This window comes from Sphaeramia orbicularis, chromosome 18 (genome assembly GCF_902148855.1).
Source record: "Sphaeramia orbicularis chromosome 18, fSphaOr1.1, whole genome shotgun sequence".
NCBI classification, from domain to species: domain Eukaryota; kingdom Metazoa; phylum Chordata; class Actinopteri; order Kurtiformes; family Apogonidae; genus Sphaeramia; species Sphaeramia orbicularis.
In genome coordinates, this window is record NC_043974.1 from 7,407,070 (window position 1) to 7,425,753 (window position 18,684).

At 38.8% G+C, this 18,684-nt stretch overlaps 1 protein-coding gene across 3 annotated transcripts in view; it reads right to left on the reverse strand.

Annotated features, from left to right (window-relative positions):
- Positions 1 to 18,684, reverse strand: part of col4a6 (collagen, type IV, alpha 6) — a 197,995-nt gene that overhangs the window by 23,671 nt on the left and 155,640 nt on the right. The window contains exons 13-29 of one of the 3 annotated variants that reach the window (XM_030162032.1): positions 14,712 to 14,804; positions 12,972 to 13,025; positions 12,794 to 12,856; positions 12,607 to 12,651; positions 12,297 to 12,350; positions 11,434 to 11,503; positions 11,234 to 11,347; positions 10,130 to 10,279; positions 9,666 to 9,719; positions 8,623 to 8,715; positions 7,574 to 7,731; positions 7,235 to 7,417; positions 6,929 to 7,112; positions 4,846 to 4,890; positions 3,028 to 3,099; positions 2,635 to 2,742; positions 2,290 to 2,508 (exon numbers count right to left, since the gene is read on the reverse strand). In XM_030162032.1, the coding sequence (XP_030017892.1) occupies positions 2,290 to 2,508; positions 2,635 to 2,742; positions 3,028 to 3,099; positions 4,846 to 4,890; positions 6,929 to 7,112; positions 7,235 to 7,417; positions 7,574 to 7,731; positions 8,623 to 8,715; positions 9,666 to 9,719; positions 10,130 to 10,279; positions 11,234 to 11,347; positions 11,434 to 11,503; positions 12,297 to 12,350; positions 12,607 to 12,651; positions 12,794 to 12,856; positions 12,972 to 13,025; positions 14,712 to 14,804 (1,759 nt within the window). Of the gene's footprint in view, positions 1 to 2,289; positions 2,509 to 2,634; positions 2,743 to 3,027; positions 3,100 to 4,845; positions 4,891 to 6,928; positions 7,113 to 7,234; positions 7,418 to 7,573; positions 7,732 to 8,622; positions 8,716 to 9,665; positions 9,720 to 10,129; positions 10,280 to 11,233; positions 11,348 to 11,433; positions 11,504 to 12,296; positions 12,351 to 12,606; positions 12,652 to 12,793; positions 12,857 to 12,971; positions 13,026 to 14,711; positions 14,805 to 16,194; positions 16,285 to 18,684 lie in introns of all 3 variants that reach the window. The other 2 variants (XM_030162033.1, XM_030162034.1) reach the window with 2 other exon arrangements.

An 18,684-nucleotide genomic window follows, 5' to 3' on the forward strand; every position in this document is an offset into this window, starting at 1 on the left:
CAACCATTATCCTCAAGATTCTGTCACTGTTCATTATTTTTCACCTGTGTGTGATAAATAAACCTTTTGAATTATATTTTTGGCGTTTGAGTTCTGCATTTGGATTCTGTGTTTGTACTAGCACCATTACAAACTCCTTGGCAGCAGTCACTGCACACTCTCTTGGGTGGGGGTAGAGGGGTGGGGGCAAGCACATCAGGGGTGCACGGGCGACATTGTAACGGGGCGTTTGGAACAAGAAAGCTGAGAGGGGTGCGTCAACGACCCCTTGGACAGACCCCCAGGGTTATGGATTGAGGTCCGTCGTATAAGAGTATGGGAGGCATATCTCCCCCGCCCCAACCCAGTACCCGGGGTGCGTGGGTAATCCCGTGCATCACTAGTGAGGGGGGCTTTATTAAGAGAATGCATCACTTTTATTTTGCAAAAGGAAACAGGAGACTGTTGTTGTAGAGTGGATCATTGGTGTCTGCAGTTGTATGTATCTATATCACAATCAGACCCTCCAGGATTTCGTGAGATTTTTTTTGATTGTTGCGGCCTAAAATATCTGATTTTGTGGCAGCTTTTCCAAAAAATTGTGGTGAAAGTTGCAATGATTTGAGGCTTCTTTTATTAAAGTCACAGGAACATGGGCATTTGTAAATTCCCTCGAACAGTCTTTTTTGAGTTTTTAGCCTAAAAAAGCACCAGGAAGCAATGATTTTAAACAAAACAGGCTTTTTTTCATTAATTTATTTGTTTTGAGCAGAAGAAAAATTTAAACATTCCTTGTGTACAAGGAACTAATATCAGAGCAAATACATTAATAAAGATGATCAAGACAAAATAACAATTGCCATGTATACTAGTAATAACAAAATAAATTCAACATGTACTGCTCAAAAAGGAGTGGGAAGAAGAAAACTTATTAAATCCCACCCCCATCTCACATTTATACAACACAACACATGACTTTTGCTTCCTTAATGATATAGTAGTATATTTAAGGTTAAGGCTAGATGGGTTACATGCACACACAGAGACTGTCAGGCACACACAGAGACACACATACACACAAAGAGAGACAGGCACACAGGGCAGCCAAACTTGGGTTGCTTTCTATCTAACACATAAGAGTAAACATTAATATTAACACCAAGTTTAATGACTATTTTTGTTTGTGAGCTCGTTGTTTAACTCCACACACAGACTTGCGCTCGCACTCCTTCACGCACACACACAATACACAGAAATGCCTCCACAGGTTCTTTATTCTTCTCTTATACTGCCTTATAGAGTATATCCACGCTAACCTTGATCCTTTCAGCTTCTGCTGTTCTGGATCCAACAGCCTCTGTCATTGGGACTTGTCTTTCCTCTTCCAGTTTCAGCCATTCTCCTTGCATGTTTTGCGTCTGAAAAGTGTCTGTGGAGCGGTGACTTTCGTATGTGTTCCACCACAATATTGCAGGCAGTGCAGAACAGTATACTTCCGCTTTTGTGTAACACATCTGGAAACTGACTTGCACAAACTTTGGCAGTGATATTTATCGGTAAATGTGAGTGTTTTGAATCGCACATGTCTTCATCTTCTCAACCGTCAACAAGGAAGTGAACGTGATGACGTACATGTCACGTAGACAGGGGTGGGCGAAAGGGGGCTAAGGTGATTAGTCAAATTTGCGGAAAATTCGCGGTGATCGGACGAAATTGCAGCGCCGTGCAGAATTCGCGGTGATTGGTTGAATTTGCGTTAATAGTTGCGATAGCAACATCATGAATTCCTGGAGGGACTGCACAATGCTCACTTACAGTACCAATCACGTGAAATTGGATGATATTCCATGGCACACCTGATGATTTTTCATGGCACACTTATATGCCACAGCACACTAGTTGGGAAACACTGCTCTAGTGATTGTGGATCAGTGTTGCTTCATTTCATTTAAATGTACTGATAATTTGTTTATTCTTTATTGATATACACAATAGATAACTTGAATGATATCTTGTTTTGATTTCATTTACACCATGAATTATGAATAACACTGAAAAAAACGTCTCATTTTGCAGTGTGCAATATATTGTTGTTTAATGTCACTAAAGGTCTCATGAATGGCAAAGCCTTTATAGCTTTTGTACCAGAACTGTACAAAGTAAAACATACATGATCACAGCACCTTAGTGAATGTTTCATTCATACTGCTTAATTCATTTTGACATGAAAAATTTTCATAGTTTACTTATTTTTCACAGGTACTGCTCTCAACACAAGTAGCAGTGGTACAGTCTTGTCCTCAAACTCACCAGGTGATCCAGGTCCTCCTGGTGTCCCTGGCTGGCCCTTGTCTCCAGGTACTCCTGGAAAACCGTTCTGTCCTGGAGCTCCAGGTGTGGCCCCGAGGACCTCTCCAGGCTGGCCTTTGGCTCCAGGGCGCCCAGGAGCACCATCCTTTCCCCTGCCACCATCAAAGGCCTGCCCTGGAATACCGGGGACACCAGGTTCTCCTCTGGGTCCTGGAAAACCTGCAGGGAGGTGGCAGTGGAGGTGACTTAGGCAGCTGACACTGTATTGCTTTATCTGCAGAATAATGACAATAAAATTCTAGAGGTCTCACTAAGAGTAAATAGCCAGACTCCCTGCAGGATTACCTTGTGGTCCAGGTAGGCCTCCTACTCCAGGATCTCCTCTTTCTCCTTTGGCACCATCAAACCCTGGACGACCAGAGTTTCCAGGTGCACCTGACTCACCTTTATTACCTGACAGAGAGAGACAGATATAACTTTACATCAACTGAACATTAGTTTTGGTCTCAGCATTATACAGATGTGAAGCTGGTTCATGCCAGATATGAGTTTTTTGGGTCCAAAAACCAAGTGTGGAACTAAAAAAAACAAAAAAAACCCCCAAAAATAAAAAATAAAACAAAGCAACATTACGCACTTTGCTGCTGCAGAGCAAAAACAACAGCATAGAAGTACATGAGATTGTAAGCAAAATGCCCCAGTTTAACAAGAGACTGTAACTTCTGTGTTGAATTTTACCTGGCCGTCCAGGTAAGCCGGGGAAACCGGGATCTCCCACCTCACCGGGAATGGAGCAAGGCAGATTTTGGCCTGGTAGCAGTCATTTAGAGGTAAGCAGTCACATTTTAAAAGGATATATACAGTAAACATTGATGCGCAACTGTAACATTGATAACATACAGACGTAAATGCGATGATTCCCCAATAAGCCCTGTCAGACCTGACCTACATAAAACATGTAACAGTTCAAGTTGTCTGACATTACAAATTAGATTTACCTGGAAATAGTTCAAATGTTGACTCAGGATAAAGCTTACCCATCAGCAACTTTAAGCACGTTTTATGATGTAAGTATCTGGCTCACGTCTGAATCACACATACCAACAAAACACGGTATGCTGTATCTAAACCCACTGCTATCTAAATCCATCAGTATGCTATTTAGAGCCAGTAAAACAAGACTAAATATCTACAACAATACTGAGAGTACTATACACAAAATTAACGTCTTGCTTTTTCAAAATGTGAATGTCTTTTGCAAAGTTGATTGTCTGTTGCCTCCATTCACACAGTTACTGCAAGTGTGTGATTTTAATTTCTGTTAATCTGATTATGAAAATCATTCTGAATGTCGTTAGTAGCAAATTCGTCACAATGAGGGGCAGATCAAAAATTAGCAGATGATGAACAGATTAAAAAATTAGAAAGTTATGAATTCAACATGGTTCTTGTGTGTGGGGATTTCCTCTGCCCCCTCCCCATCAAACCCTCACTGGTTAAAAGCACTTAGCAGAGGCAGGGCTCGGAAACATGCGCCAGGTTTTAGCAGCTATGATTGGAGGAAGAGGAGAGTACAAACGACTGAGCCAGTCCTGTGATTGGCTGTCATGTCTCAAAACAGCGTTGTACCTTTGATGCAACACACAACTGGACAAAACCTGAAACTCAACGGTCAATCATCGACTGACTAGGCCAGAATGGAATCCCTGAGACGCAGGGAGTTAGAAGCTTCCATTGGCTCCATCATGAACAAATGATTGATAGTGAGTTAAGAACAAATAAACTACATTTCCCACAGTATCTTGTATCTTGCCTATGGCCCTGGCTGTTTCACTTATAATAACTTAAGGAAACAGCGTGTAAGATTCATGAGCCTTTTATATAGGGTTTCTTCAGGGTTACTACAGAGTGGATCATCCTGGAATCAGACAGTATAAGGTGATGGGAGGTGTTTGCTAGTGGGTTTTTATGTGACACTAATGTCTCTCCACCTAGAGTTATTAACATCAGTAGCAGGCCTCGAATTCATTATTTTCAAGAGACTTCAACCATTAAGCACTGAATGTACTGTTCTTGAGTCTCATTGAAGTTATTATAACTATTATTTTTTTTTAATTATTTTTCTTCCACATGATCTGATTATTCTATTGTGGACATTTTAAAGACATTTAGAAACCCTGTTTACATATACATAGGGAGCAGGCTCTCCTCCAGTTTGCATATTGGGGTGATAGTCACTTGGTTGCTATCTGCAACCTGACTTACAGAGGCCACAAAGTCCTTCACACTGGTTCTGTAAATCATTCACTGATAATACATGAAGCAATGGAGTTATTATGAGTAAAATAAATTATCCTGGTCTTTTGTTATCTCCAAGTTGAAGACAAATATTCTGTAATTTCTGTTTCTGTACATGAACGTAACTAAATCTTGTTTGCTCTACTGCTTAATGTTAGGGTTTTTTATGAGTCCACCAGTTGCTAGGCTAACTGAAAGCTACAATTTCTGTCCCCTGGACATGATTTGAGCTGGTGGATGAAAAAGTTAGTTACCCACCCGTTCCCTCTCCGGCGTCAATAACCCCTCCACAGCTGTTTTCACCTGGACAGATACACATGCACAAGGAAGGTCAGAGAAATGGAGAGGTGATGGATGGATAGAGGGTGAGGTAGAAACAGAGGAAGAGAGAGAGAGTGAGAGAGAGAGAGAGAGAGAGAGAGAAAGAGAGAGAGAGAGAGGGGTAGAGGGTGGCAGCATACAAAGCCAGTCAGGGTCATTTGCATGCGCCAATCAAGCAATTTTTATTTCTTTTTATCAAACAGATATCAGAAAATCAGTTTAATTAAGTCAAGGCAGTTAAGGCAAAAGCATATAATAAAATGCTTGCTTCAATGTAAAGGTGCTGAATACAGGTTATTTCCCTCTACAAGATGAGAGCGATAAGAGGGACTTTGGCTGATCAAAGTGGGAAAAAAAAAGCCAAAATCAAGCTATGAGATGCTGCATAAATTTATTCATGTCTCTCTTTTGGTTCTCTCTCAGCTCTTGTGAGGGGCAATACCCTTCATATTAAAAGCATCACTGAATCAGTTGTTTTGCATTAGCATCATTGTATGAGAGGAAAAAATTCATACTGAAGATGAGTGGCCAGCTGCTGCGGAGGTTTCTGTGTCATTTAGTCTCAGTGAAGAAGGAAAAAAAAAATCACATTGTCTGCTGGTGTATCTTAGAACAAAGATTATTTAAAGACTTTTTTTTTCATTGTTGAGTTTTTACACACTGTATGGTATATGTTGGCCTCATCCATTACTTTATTTGGTTTTCACTGGTTCATTTTTATCTCTCAATAATGAAGTTGTTAAGATTGTTTGTCTATTGAGAGCTTGCCTTTTGATACCTAATAGCCACATTCCATGGTAAATCTTTTCCTGCTAAGCTTGAAAGGAGTTTAGATAAATGAAGAAAAGAACATAATTTAGACCTCATGGTTTTGTTTCATTAGTTCTGGAAACTTTTAAAACATAAATAATATGTAAATATACTCAGCAAAAATAATTAATGGTAATTTCATATTCAATAACATAAGTCCAAAAATTTAAATTCATATTTTTTTTGTTTTCAATATATTGTAAATGACCTTCCATCTCCCACTTTTAACATACTTTGAGAATTACTGAAGCAGTTGATAGGAATGTCTCAATGCTTTGATTTGCAAAACAATGATAGCAACATGTGATTATGTCCTACACAATATTCATCCTAATTGTTAAACCATGGCCCCTTAAACAACACCAGCTAACAAAACCACTCAAATAAAAAGTATTTGTAGGTTTTTTGTGAATTAGAATTTTGGTTGATTTTTCTCCAATAAAATCACCTCTTCTGAGACTAAAGAAGCACAGTTGTTGTTACGCTATCAGCAGTTACATTGTATCAATGAGCATCAATCAGTCAACTAATGAAGCAGTTTGTTGATTATAGATTATTGGCTGCAGAAGAAGTGTGTAAGCACATTAATGGAGACCATTAATCATGTAGTTAACAGTTTGCTGCTGCAACTGAGGCATGAAGGGCAGGAAGCTGCTTCATTAGAGAAAATGTAACAAGAGCCACTTTGGCCCTTTAGGTGATGAAGTCAGGGACAAACTGCGAACTGTTTATCCCCAGAAATATCTTCTAATGGTTTAGGGTGTTAGGATGTGGTTGTTATGGTAACTACTATACATGACAGTGATGGGATGAGATGGATGTATGGTCATGGTTTTGGCCTGTGGAAAAAATAGCATGACATCCTTGCATTGACGCTCACTTTCTTTCTCTTAAATGTTTTTGTCTCTCTCTGAAGCACACACACACATACACACACACACACACACTCACACACGCACACACACACACACACACACACACGCACACACACACACACACACACACACACACACACCCTCACACACACACACACACACATACACACACGCGCACACACACACACACACACACACACACACACACACACACACACACACACACACACAGTTTCTTGTTTACTTCTTTCTCAGTCACATATATCAATATACATATCCCACTCATATTCAAGAACACAACATCCAAACCTCATTTACTTTATTTACTCACTTACCTCTTTCTCCAGGAAAACCTGGCTGCCCAGGCAGACCAGGAATACCGGGGTCTCCAGGCTCTCCACGAAAGCCAGGTGTTCCTGCGTAGCCAACACCAGGTTCCCCAGGGCTACCAGGACGGCCCTTTGAACCTGGAAATCCTGGGAAACCTTTTTCTCCAACTGTGCCAAAACCAGCATCACCCTGGAAAGGAAAAAAGAAACTTATCAGCAACACAGAAAAAGACAGGAAACATCTCATCATTCCTGCTTTTGTAAAACTTATTTTTCTAACATTCTATGAATACAGCATGTCTTAATACTCACTGGGGGTCCAGGAGATCCAGGGAAACCAGGAAGTCCATCCCGGCCAGGTTTCCCTGTTTCACCTGTAGGTCCTCTCGGTCCAGGTGCTCCAATCTCTCCTTTCACTCCTAACCCAAGGTTGGGGTAGTAAGATGTCCCCTTCTCTCCCTTACGGCCAAAGACACCCCTCTCTCCAGCACGACCCTGGAGGGTAGGCAGGATAAATGATAGAGGAGTCAAATTTTTGTGAAATGTGCCTTAAACTGACATGTATAAGTTCTGCTCCTGTTTATGCTCCTGTATAGTTTAAGTGATCATGCTTGTCAGTTAAAACAGAGATCTGTGTAACAATAAACTTACAGGAGGTCCCTGAGGGCCGCCAAAGCCAGGTGAACCAGAGTCACCAGGCTCACCCTTTTGTCCAGGGAAGCCAGGGCTACCATTGGCTCCTGGGGGTCCAGATAACCCTGGCAATCCTGGACCACTACCTCCCACGCAGGCACAGTCACCTGGATCACCTGAAGAGGGGAGAACAGGGAGAGTCTAAAAATATGTAAAGTATATGAGCAAGAGTGGTAATGACAAGATATTTTCTGCCATTTTATTTTCAGATCTTTTTTTAAACGACAGAAACATCTACCATATTCACAGACTATACCAGTGAGGGAATCCATCATAACTTTAAGAAGTTCACATACAGCAATCTCTAAATCTGCAGCTGAGTCTTGCAGGTGTCTGATTACTACTCTGGGAGAAATGTCACATCTCAAATAATAAAGTTCACCACTTTAATCAGACTCCTGAAAATCTAAAATTGTATGTTTTGTTGTCATTGGTCATTAAAGACTCCAGCAGAGCAAGGATTCTTCATTCCCAACAAAATTAAAACAGCTATGAGAGGTCATTTGTCAGAGGCAAAGACACTGCAAGACTTTCACTGATACAAGCACCCAGTGTAAGTCCATGCAAACAAGGAGGAATGTTTGAGTTTAGTCTACAACAGGTTTAGATTAGAGTTTTGATAGAGTTTTGATATTTCTCATAAATGGTTTGTTTGTATATGCACTGTGTTTGTCTAAATTGGTCAAATATCCTGTTGCGTATTTGCCAGTTTAAGCAAATAGCCTAAACATTCATTCACTTTGTGTGACACCCTTATAAATATGTAATCTTTATAAGTTTGGTTCTGCAATTATTGTCATTAGTTAAGTGTGCTGCTTTTTTGTCACATCAAAATGACAGCTTATACAGAAAATCTAGAAAATCTAAACCAAAACCAACGTAGCTACAGAGTTAGTAATGTCTAACTCTAAAAAATCACACTTTGGAGGTATTATTACTTTGTTATTAATAATTGAGTAGTTTATGAAGATATGTGTAAACAGTGATACAAAAATTTGTGTGTGTACCTCTGAAGCCTTTGTATCCCACGGAACCTGGCTCCCCTCTGGCGCCAGGCAGTCCAGGCTGTCCTGGGATACTAATGGGGGCAGTCCCAGGACCTGCAGTGACACACACAGATACAAAGTTAAGATCAATCATTTGATCAGAAGTTCAATGAACCACCAACAGCTCTGAGAGTTTAAGATTTCACACTGTTTGATCTTAAGCCAAATCACACTTACTGATACTAGTAAGGGTCTCAGTTATTGTTATATGCACTTTCCTCTAAATTTAATGATCTGAGTAGGAATAATTGGTGTCACAGTGTGAAATCCAGGTTAGTTTATTTGGTCAGTATGCATTATAAAGATTTAAGCTGCTTTTGCAAGATGACAGATGCTTTTTTTTTTTTTTAAAGCATGATAACATTTATATCTTAAAATGAAATATAAATCAGCTTTATACTTAGTATGAACTAATTCAATGATTTTACATTGACTATAAAGACTAAGAGCTACAGTATTTGCCAAAGCAACATGCATAGCATCTGGCAGTTTGGCACCTACACACAATACAAACAATACATGTATCTAATTCTGCATGAAATGATTTATTAAACTAAAAGAACCACACTATAAAATATACAGTATGTCCTGCATACAATGCAACTACACACTCAAACCAAAATGAAAACATTTTGTTACAGGTCTTTCACTGTTTAATGTGCTTGTGCCAAAAAAAGAAAAACAAACCCTGTTCCAAAGGCTGCTGCCATGCATTGATGTCTATGTAAAATCATTGAATTAGATTCAGAGGCGACACCTTGTGGCCAATGGTGAGTAAAGCAGCTTGGAGGAGAGAGACCTTCCCATCCAAGTCTGAAGCTTATAAGATTCTGCGCTCTTTTCAGCTATACTTACCACCACACCCTGCATAGAGGACAGCATAAAAAGTAGCATTTTGGCAGGTAGATACTGCCTGCTGGAAGTTGTGTTTGTTGTTTTAATTTTGCTGAGGCAGGCTTAATATTGCCATGGTGATCATAGCAATATAGCTGCCTTTATGATACCTGGATATGGCCTGGACAACTCAGGATAGATGATGCAGGGTTCAACGGACAAGCCTTGGAGGACAGTAAAGTCAGTCAGCCATGAGGTGGAAAAGTCTATTTGTGTTTTGTACTTCTACCAAAAAGGTCACTTGAATGGCTGGTAAAACTGGAAAACACATTTTAACATTATTTCAGAGCACTATTTTGAGCCAATTGTGGTGTTGAGTTTTTTTCTGAAATTTTCCCCCAAAAATACTTGTAGCAATATTATTTCTTAAACAAACAGCACCAAAAAGACTTTAACAACAAAATAGTAGATCCACAACAACTACTCAAGGTTGAAATACTATCATATTAAGAATCTAAAGCTCTATGTTTTTGTTTGTTTGTTGACTCCTGCTTCATTATAGGATGTTTCTTCTCTTGTCCACCTGTGTGTGAACAACAAGGCAGCTTTATGACTTGGTTTTGTGTGAACATACTGGATGGGCCCTGAGGTCCAGGAAGGCCAGGGGGTCCGGGGAGACCAGGTGCACCAGGCTGTCCTTCGGGGCCGACGTTTGGGAAACCTGGATTTCCTTTCTCTCCCACTGGACCTGGAGTTCCGGGAAACCCTGGAAGTCCAGGACGGCCTACATATGTGGAGCAACAAGAGAGAAGATAACCGATATCCCTGGTTGACTAAAGTGCTAAGCTGCATATTTTGTGATCTTAAAAAATGGAAATTTCATGGGGGTCAGTCTCAGAATGTGGGTTAAGCAAAACTCTGAGTTTAAACATGAACTCTTAGTGTCAAACTCAGGCATTTTTACTTCAGAAGAGCGGAGTTGATGCACAAAATCTGAATATGGGGACAATTTGTGTTGAAAAACAATCAAAAACTAAAGAGAAAGAGCCTGAGTGCTACCCATTCTTTAATTGTTCACCATAGATTTCCTTAACTTGGAAGAGGGGAGCCCTATTTCCTAATATGAAGGCAGCAGGACACATCAAAAGTCAACAATGGCAATACAGACTCAGCAAACTGCACATTGTAGGTCACACAGATTCAACAATTTGAAGTTAAAAGGACATTTTTCTCAAACTGAAGCCCTTTCAGATTAAAATCAGCAGCATCAGAACCATGTCTCTGAGCTTAAAATAGTAAATATACTTGTTTAAGACACAACAAAGAATCAAATGGAAGCAGCTATAAATTGATCTTCTATTATTTTATTAAAACAGATTCCCTCTGTTCATTAAGACTTTCAGTACAGCAGATCTCTCTTAATAACTTGACAACTGTTTTAGTGCAGAAAGCACCAACCAAAAAAATCACAAGAAAAAAACTGTAAAATCCATAGGGAAACTATGATATGTAATTTGTGAATGTGAGGGTTGACACTGCAGTTCAAATCAGTCACTGCATGTACTTCATAAAGATTGATGTGTGATGTGGTAGTACGGGAGTAAGCATCTTCTCAGCTTAAAGAGGGCTACTTGTGTTTATAAATGCACATAATGAACACACATTTCCACTGTGACTGGCTGAATGACAGACTGGCTGAGTTACTACTTCAAGCAATATGTTTGTCCGTGTGTACTACCTGTACCAAAACCACCGCCTATTCCTGGTGGGCCAGGAGGTCCTGGTAACCCTGGATATCCTTGGTCACCGGGGGCACCAGGAATACCAGGAAGACCTGATTCACCTGGTAGTCCTGGGCAGGAAAGAGAACAGGGTCAACAAAATTGATGATATACAGCCTCTGGTACATTATTAGTTTGCATGTAATATTTGTGTTACCTTGAACAGCAGTGCCCAGATTATCAACAAAAGCAGGAGGCCCTGGTGGTCCAGGGTCTCCCTGGTCTCCCTAAAAACACAAAAATAAAGGAAATGCAAACTTAAGTTCAGTTTAATTTATCTTTTTGCACATGCTGAACATATATTTAAGGCATCACAAATGGGTTACATTATTACATTTGTTGTAATCTTGTGAGGGGTTTGCAATTCAGACATATGAAGCTAAAGGCACCAAAAAAACCCGTTGTTTTGCCAGTTTGCTCATAAATTAATTGTGCTTAAGGAATACAATTAGTAGGACAGTTTGGGACACACATTTTAGATAACAATCTGTAAAAAGACTCATAGTATCCCACATCTGTAAGGTAAATATGAGCTTGCTAATGTAGCATCATGACAGTAGCTTAGCTCACACATTTAAACAGTGGCCAATGGCTAAACTGGTTCTATGCAGGCCACCAAAATCAACTTTTCTACCACCACCTTCAAAAACAATAAAAAGATGTAGTTTTGTAAATTTATTTCCTAGGGAGACACTAGCTTAGTACTACTACTACTACTACTACTACTACTACTACTACTAATAATAATAATAATAATACCCCACCTGATGGTTAAGTGAAAGTACTGCACAAAGACTATGTTTTGGGTTTATTTTTCACTTAAATGCAATTCTAATATGATCATGCATATTATAAAATATCTATATTTTTTTCCACAGCAAAAAAGGAAAACTACAAAACAAATTGTACAAACTGGCAAATTGTACAGGTTTCTGTTTTAAACATTTTTTCCTTTCCTGATTTATCTTCCTGATCTTGTCAGAGCCTGCAGGAAAACCCATACACTCAGCATCCACTAACCTTAGATCCAATGTATCCTGGTTGCCCGGGATAGCCTGGATTACCCCTGTATCCCTGTGTATGGAAACAAATGTAGTTATAATTTATATGATAGATGAGTGGTTGACCCATACATTTTTTCACTCATTTTTCTCAGCCATTTAGTCTGTAAAATGTCAAACATGTTAAACAATGTCAGAAATCGGAGGAATTGTTGATGTTGTTGGATTAAATTAAAGTCCATACTGCTCATTAATGTTCGATATTTGCCTCTTTGCAAAATACATTCAAATTCAGTTTTTGAAATACCTTAATATCTTGAATACTTCACCTGTTGTCCTGTAACACCTGGGACCCCATTTAAACCTGGAAAACCCTTTTTGTGGAAACCAGAGATAATAAAAGAAAAAAGAAAGGCAATTTGACTAAGGCATAAAGTTATATTTACAACCACAACATGGAACTCTATACTGTATCCTAAATAAATGTCAAAGTGTGTGAAATAAAGAGTCTCTTACTCTTGCCCCTGGGTATCCAGGAATTCCTTTCTCTCCAAGTTCACCTTTATAACCAAAAGGCCCCTGCAAATATGTCAGCATCATGTCAGTTGAGTGCTTCTTGCTTTTTACAAATTGTAATGACTAAAATAACATTCAATCAAACTCATACATCTGGAGGAAAAATAAAAGCACATACAGGTAGGCCAGGAAGGCCAGGAAAACCACGGAATCCCTTTGGACCAGGTTCACCCTTTTAGAAATAAACACAGACAGTGGAATCCAGTTTAAAGTTGTGTGTGGGATTTTGGTTGTTGGATTTTATGTGACAGTAACAACACACTAAAAAGATACTGGTCAGGTATGTATGAACACAAGATCTTCACAGCTGAGAGAAATACTGTGTGGATCATGGTGAGATTGAAGCAGATTGTAGGATAATTCGACCAGGTAGAGTGAAGAGCAATTCAAGGTAAATCAGTCAGATCATCCTCATGCTGAGGATTAAAAACCACCATCTTTGTGAAACTGTCAGTAATATTCAGGCCATTTTCCAGAGCATATATTACTATAACTTACTCTAATTCTCTATTTATATAAATATTCATATAAATACCAAATTTCTTATTTTTCCTTTATATTTCACTCTCACTTCTGCTTTTTTCTACCTGTCTTTCTCTTGCACTGGTGTGTTGTATGTTTCTGCTGTCAGCTGTGAAACTTCCCCATGGTGGGATCAATAAAGTCTTATCTTATCTTATCTTATCTTATCTTATCTTATCTTATCTTACCTTATCTTATCTTATCACCAATCCAGACTTGCTAAAAGGGTTGAGGTTATTTCACTACAATAAATCAACCTGCATAGCCCTGAAAAAATAATAAAGTGATTTATTCAAGGTTTGACCCTGATAATAAGCAGTGAAAAATTCATATGATGATCCTGATTTTAAATGATCCTCACAATTAAAACCATGGCACAAAGGTCAGTGTTAAGTAAATAATGTACAAGATAGTGTACAAAGCCAACAACACTGAAGAGGTCATAGGTTAACTTAAACACAGTCTGAATAACTTAAAAAATCCCCCTATGTGCTTCATGGTTGGGACGATGCTCATTGAGTTACAAGCCTCACCCGCTGTCCATGTACATTATATTGATTACTGCGTCCAAACAGAGAACATTGCTCAAAGTGGTCACATTCTGGAGTAGTAGCTTCCTGGGGTATAAGATGCAGCACTTCCTTTACTTCAGATGATAATATTTTTGCCTCCAACATATCTCTTAATTCCAGGGATGTTTTTCAACCTGTTGCACAAAAATCAGTACATCTCATCCTTGCACCATTTGAAGGCTATGTGGTACCATGGTGTACATATTTGTGCATTTTTTTTGTTCTGAGGTACATGACAGCTTTAAATGTTTAGACAAAGACATAATGGATAGTTAATCTTAAAGGACAGTGTGTGTGTGTGTGTGTGTGTGTGTGTATAATAAAACAAATAAAAAAGAAACTCCAAAATCACTGTGATATTAGACATCATCCTAACAACAAGATTCAGTTAACTGAACAAAAAGATGATGAATATGTTGAAATTAAATGCTTAGAATTAAAGAACTGATTATGAATGCATTTAGTCAAGATGTGTGTATGTGATAAGATGGATTACAGACAAAGAAACGATCAAATGAAATACAGAAAGAGCAAAAATATCATATTTCAAAGTCTGCAATGTGCTTTTGTAAAGAAAAGCTGAACTTGTTTCCTCAAGTTAGTTGTCTTTCACTCAAGAATTTAGGATTTATTATATACATGAGTGAGAATCTACACATTTATTAGAGCAGGATAGAGGCTTAATGGACACATTTCTGTTGAGACTAAACTTGAATCCTTTGTGTCACATGATGCCATCCCGAAAGCTGTGTTTTCCAACAAACCTTTATTCCTTTGTCTCCTTTGGGAAAACCCACAAACTCCACAACGCCATTGATCATTGGCTGGCCAGGGTCACCGGGCAAGCCCACATCGCCCTGGATACCGTAACCAAGGAAGAGAGAGTTGTTTACACTGATCGATGCTGTGATGGGCACGAGGCGAAAAAAGGGGGGTGGGGGTGGGGGGGTGGACGGGATGTTGGAGAGCGATCAGGGGAGACATGAGGAGCTGTTGACCGGAGGACGACTCTGGGACTGTAAAGGGTGCATGATAGGAGGTGTGAGCGAGGAGAGAACTTTAGGGTGATGAAGAGAGGCTAGTCAGTGTGGACAGACATTAAATGCTTTTGGTTAAGTAATCTCTGGAGGCAGAAATGATCTGAGGTTTGGGGTGGTCAAATTGTACCATAATTATAAGGTTTTGGGTGTGCAGGAGCAGACGAAAATATAGTGAAAACTGTATACTCTGAAATAAATATCTGCAAATGTGAATAAGTGACAGGAGCACTCTTCACTCAAGACAATGCCACACTTGACATATAACTGAGATTTTTGAGTTTATTTACCTTACTTTTTGATATTTAAATGGATTCATTATGTTTGATTACAGTATAGAATTTAATCTTGAGTTAGGTTATTTGGATGTTGCTCTGAAAGAATGCAAGAAGACCAACATTTAAACTGATGCCAGATCATAGTTAAAGTTTAGGCTACTTAAATAAAATTGTCTCCAGATTTTTGATACAGAATTACTGGACAAGTTGCATTCTGTGTTTTTTCAATCACAGATGGATTCAACTTTAATATCCTTAGAGTGGCAATTTGTAATATTTTAAGTTGAGAAAATTAAAACATCCAAAATTATTATCAAAACCAATTGAAGTTTATCAAAGAATGCCGTGTGCTGCATTACAGACATATGCTAAAATAAACTTGCTAACCTATACTAATAATATTAATTTGTACCTGAATGATTGAGGCAGCCCCTATGTCGACAATATGTAATTCTGTTTCAAACATCAAGCACCATTTTTATTTAAGTAAACGATGATCATGTACACAGTTCTAGCTTATATGAGTAAATATAGCAATATAAGTGATGACTTGTAATATACAGTATGTAGTGTGTAAATAATGATGGTATTTCAAATGAACATTGATCCTTGAAAAAGAAGTTGACTATATTGATTGACTGGTGTTAAAATAATGTCTTTTTCTGCCTCCAGAGCTGATTTATACTGCATTGATCCAAACTGACTGTTCCTCCTTTTCCCAAAAGCCTCCTTTTTCACACTAGCACACCCTCTCTTCCATGGCTGTAACATCTGTTGCAATCACTGCTCCTCTTCCTCTTTTACTCTTTACTTTTTAACACTCCTGCTTCATTTACAGAGGTCATTTTTTACCCCACCGTATGTGTGTATGTGTGTGTTTGCACGTCATGAAATGCTATAACCTCGACTCCTTCCTTTCCTTCTGCTGTTACCTTATCTCCTTTGTAGATAGTGAGAGTTTGTTCGCTTGTTAACGACCCGTCGCCGGGAGTACCACTGGGTCCGGGAAGACCCACCTCACCCTGGAGTCCGGAATACACACAACACACTGTTAGCCAATCATAGGTAAGGGGCAGAGAGGAAATAGTGTGAGGTTTTAGTAGTAGACTGGTAGAGGTAGACCGTAAAGATTTAAGACACTGAAAAAATTATAGAGTTTAAGGGAAAGAGAAATGAGACAGTGAGATAAACCATAATAAATAAGTAGATACTGTACAAAGATTTCACATCCAAAAGTAATGTGGAGCCCCAGGTTTGATGTTGAGTGCTAATTGGCTCCTGGAAACCTTTTAAAGATTTTTTTGACCAACTGCTAATATGGTCTATGAGCATCAATGGGGTATAGTACTTGTCTCAATCAGAGTCTAAAAGTGTTGATACAATTGAAATGAGGGCTAAAATTGTTGTACAGCTGGCTTAATTATTTATATACTGTATTTTTCTATAGAGGACACAAATTTGCATAAAAAAACAAAACAAAACATAATAAACTGTATTAATATCTACACCTACATTTTTCACTGACTTTTGCTAGATAAATTAATTTAAGAAATGAGTCTGGGTAGGAATGTCCCTGCTAAAGCAGTTGAGGGATGTTTGTTAGATTTCAGCATGTAACCTCACCAATAAACTCAGACACCACTGATTTACTTATTGGCTTGTTTTTCCACAGGGACATTTGTTTTTTTTTTTGATACTGAGTCCTCCTTATCTTTCACCTATCATGTATATGTTCTAGAGCAGGGGTCGGCAACCCTGGTCCTAGAGAGCCACTATCCTGCATGTTTTAGATGTATCCCTCTTCCAACACACCTGAAACAAATGATAAGCCTATCATCAAACTCTGCAGAAGCCTGATAATGACCAGCAGGTGTGCTGGAAGAGGGATGCATCTAAAACATGCAGGATAGTGGCTCTCTAGGACCAGGGTTGCCGACCCCTGTTCTAGAGTGACTGAGAGTGAAGGGGCCACAGATATCACAGTCAACATTACCTCTGGTACTCCACTATACTGTAAGCTTCCATTTTAATAAGATAAAATGTCAAATGATAGCATTGTTTTGCATTTTACCCGACATATTGGGGACCAGATAAAAACAGGTCTGTGACAATTTTGGGTCCTAATTTAAGTTTGGCAAATGCAGCTCTGCATGGTTTTCAAACAAATGCACATCTTACAGAATATGATGTATTCCGGGGCTTCAACAACATAATAGTATATAAAGTAGTTTTACTGAGCTCCACCATAGATTTTCATAGTAGTAATTTTAAATAATAAAAAAATGTATCTTTTGCTGATAGTACTTGTACTTGAGTAGAAGTATATTAAAAGTAAATAATTTTGTCCACATACTTTCAATGATAGATAGATAGATAGATAGATAGATAGATAGATAGATAGATAGTTAGAATGAAAGAAGATTATAGATACTGCAAAAGTTTATTTGAATGAACTTGAACTTCAACAGATTAAATAGTAATTCCAGCTGTTTCCATGTTCACGTCAGCCTTGAATCTGCAGTAACCATGTTTGAAGGTTTGGTTGAACATAATATGCATGCAGTGTGTGGTGATGGTGACAGTTAGTACCCCCGTGTGATTGCTGTTCACATGAAATGAAATGGGTGGGTGGGGAGTTGAGTGGGTTTCAGGTTGGGGAGTCAAAGAGCAGGCTAATAAACTACAAACAATTGAATTCAATGCCCAAATACCCAAATGTGATTAAGGGGGAAGAAAAAACAGAGCAATGCAGGAAGTAGGAGCAAGTGATTCCAGCCACCAGTCACAGTCCAAAGACTGTCCTCCACAGTGACAGCTCAGAAATTTGACCATGATGGGAGTTTAGATAGTAGTACAGGAATTTAAATCTATTTATTATTCACATGTTTTTTTCTGGATATGCAGCAATACTATATATGCAAACTCAATAATTCATAAACAGGCTTGTTTGATTTGACTTTTAAAAGCAAACTCCATCATGTCAAATCTTCAAACTGTCATTTAACAGTGAGAGAAATGCCACTGGACAAACCACAAATCATACTTTGCAGTGAAGAGGAGAAGGATCAAACTGCTTACATAGCAATTCCATAAATCACTGCAAATTCTGAACTGAGACTTGAACTCTTATCAGAATAAAACATTAGAGTATTTTGAAAGCTGGGCATCTTCCTGAGTTTGTGACTTGTCTCAGCAGCAGCACAGATCACTTGAAAGAACAAACCAGACTGAATCAAATAGAGGTTCATTTCATAATTCTTTTATCAAACAGGGAAAGGATGCACCAAACAGTTCAAGCCCATGTGTCAATGTGGGGGATGCAGAGAGGAGGTGGAGGATGCAGGGTTGGGTTAAGGAAGGATGGATGGAAGGTTAATTAATGTGCTGGATGGAAGAAGTGCAAAAAACAGATTATTTAAACA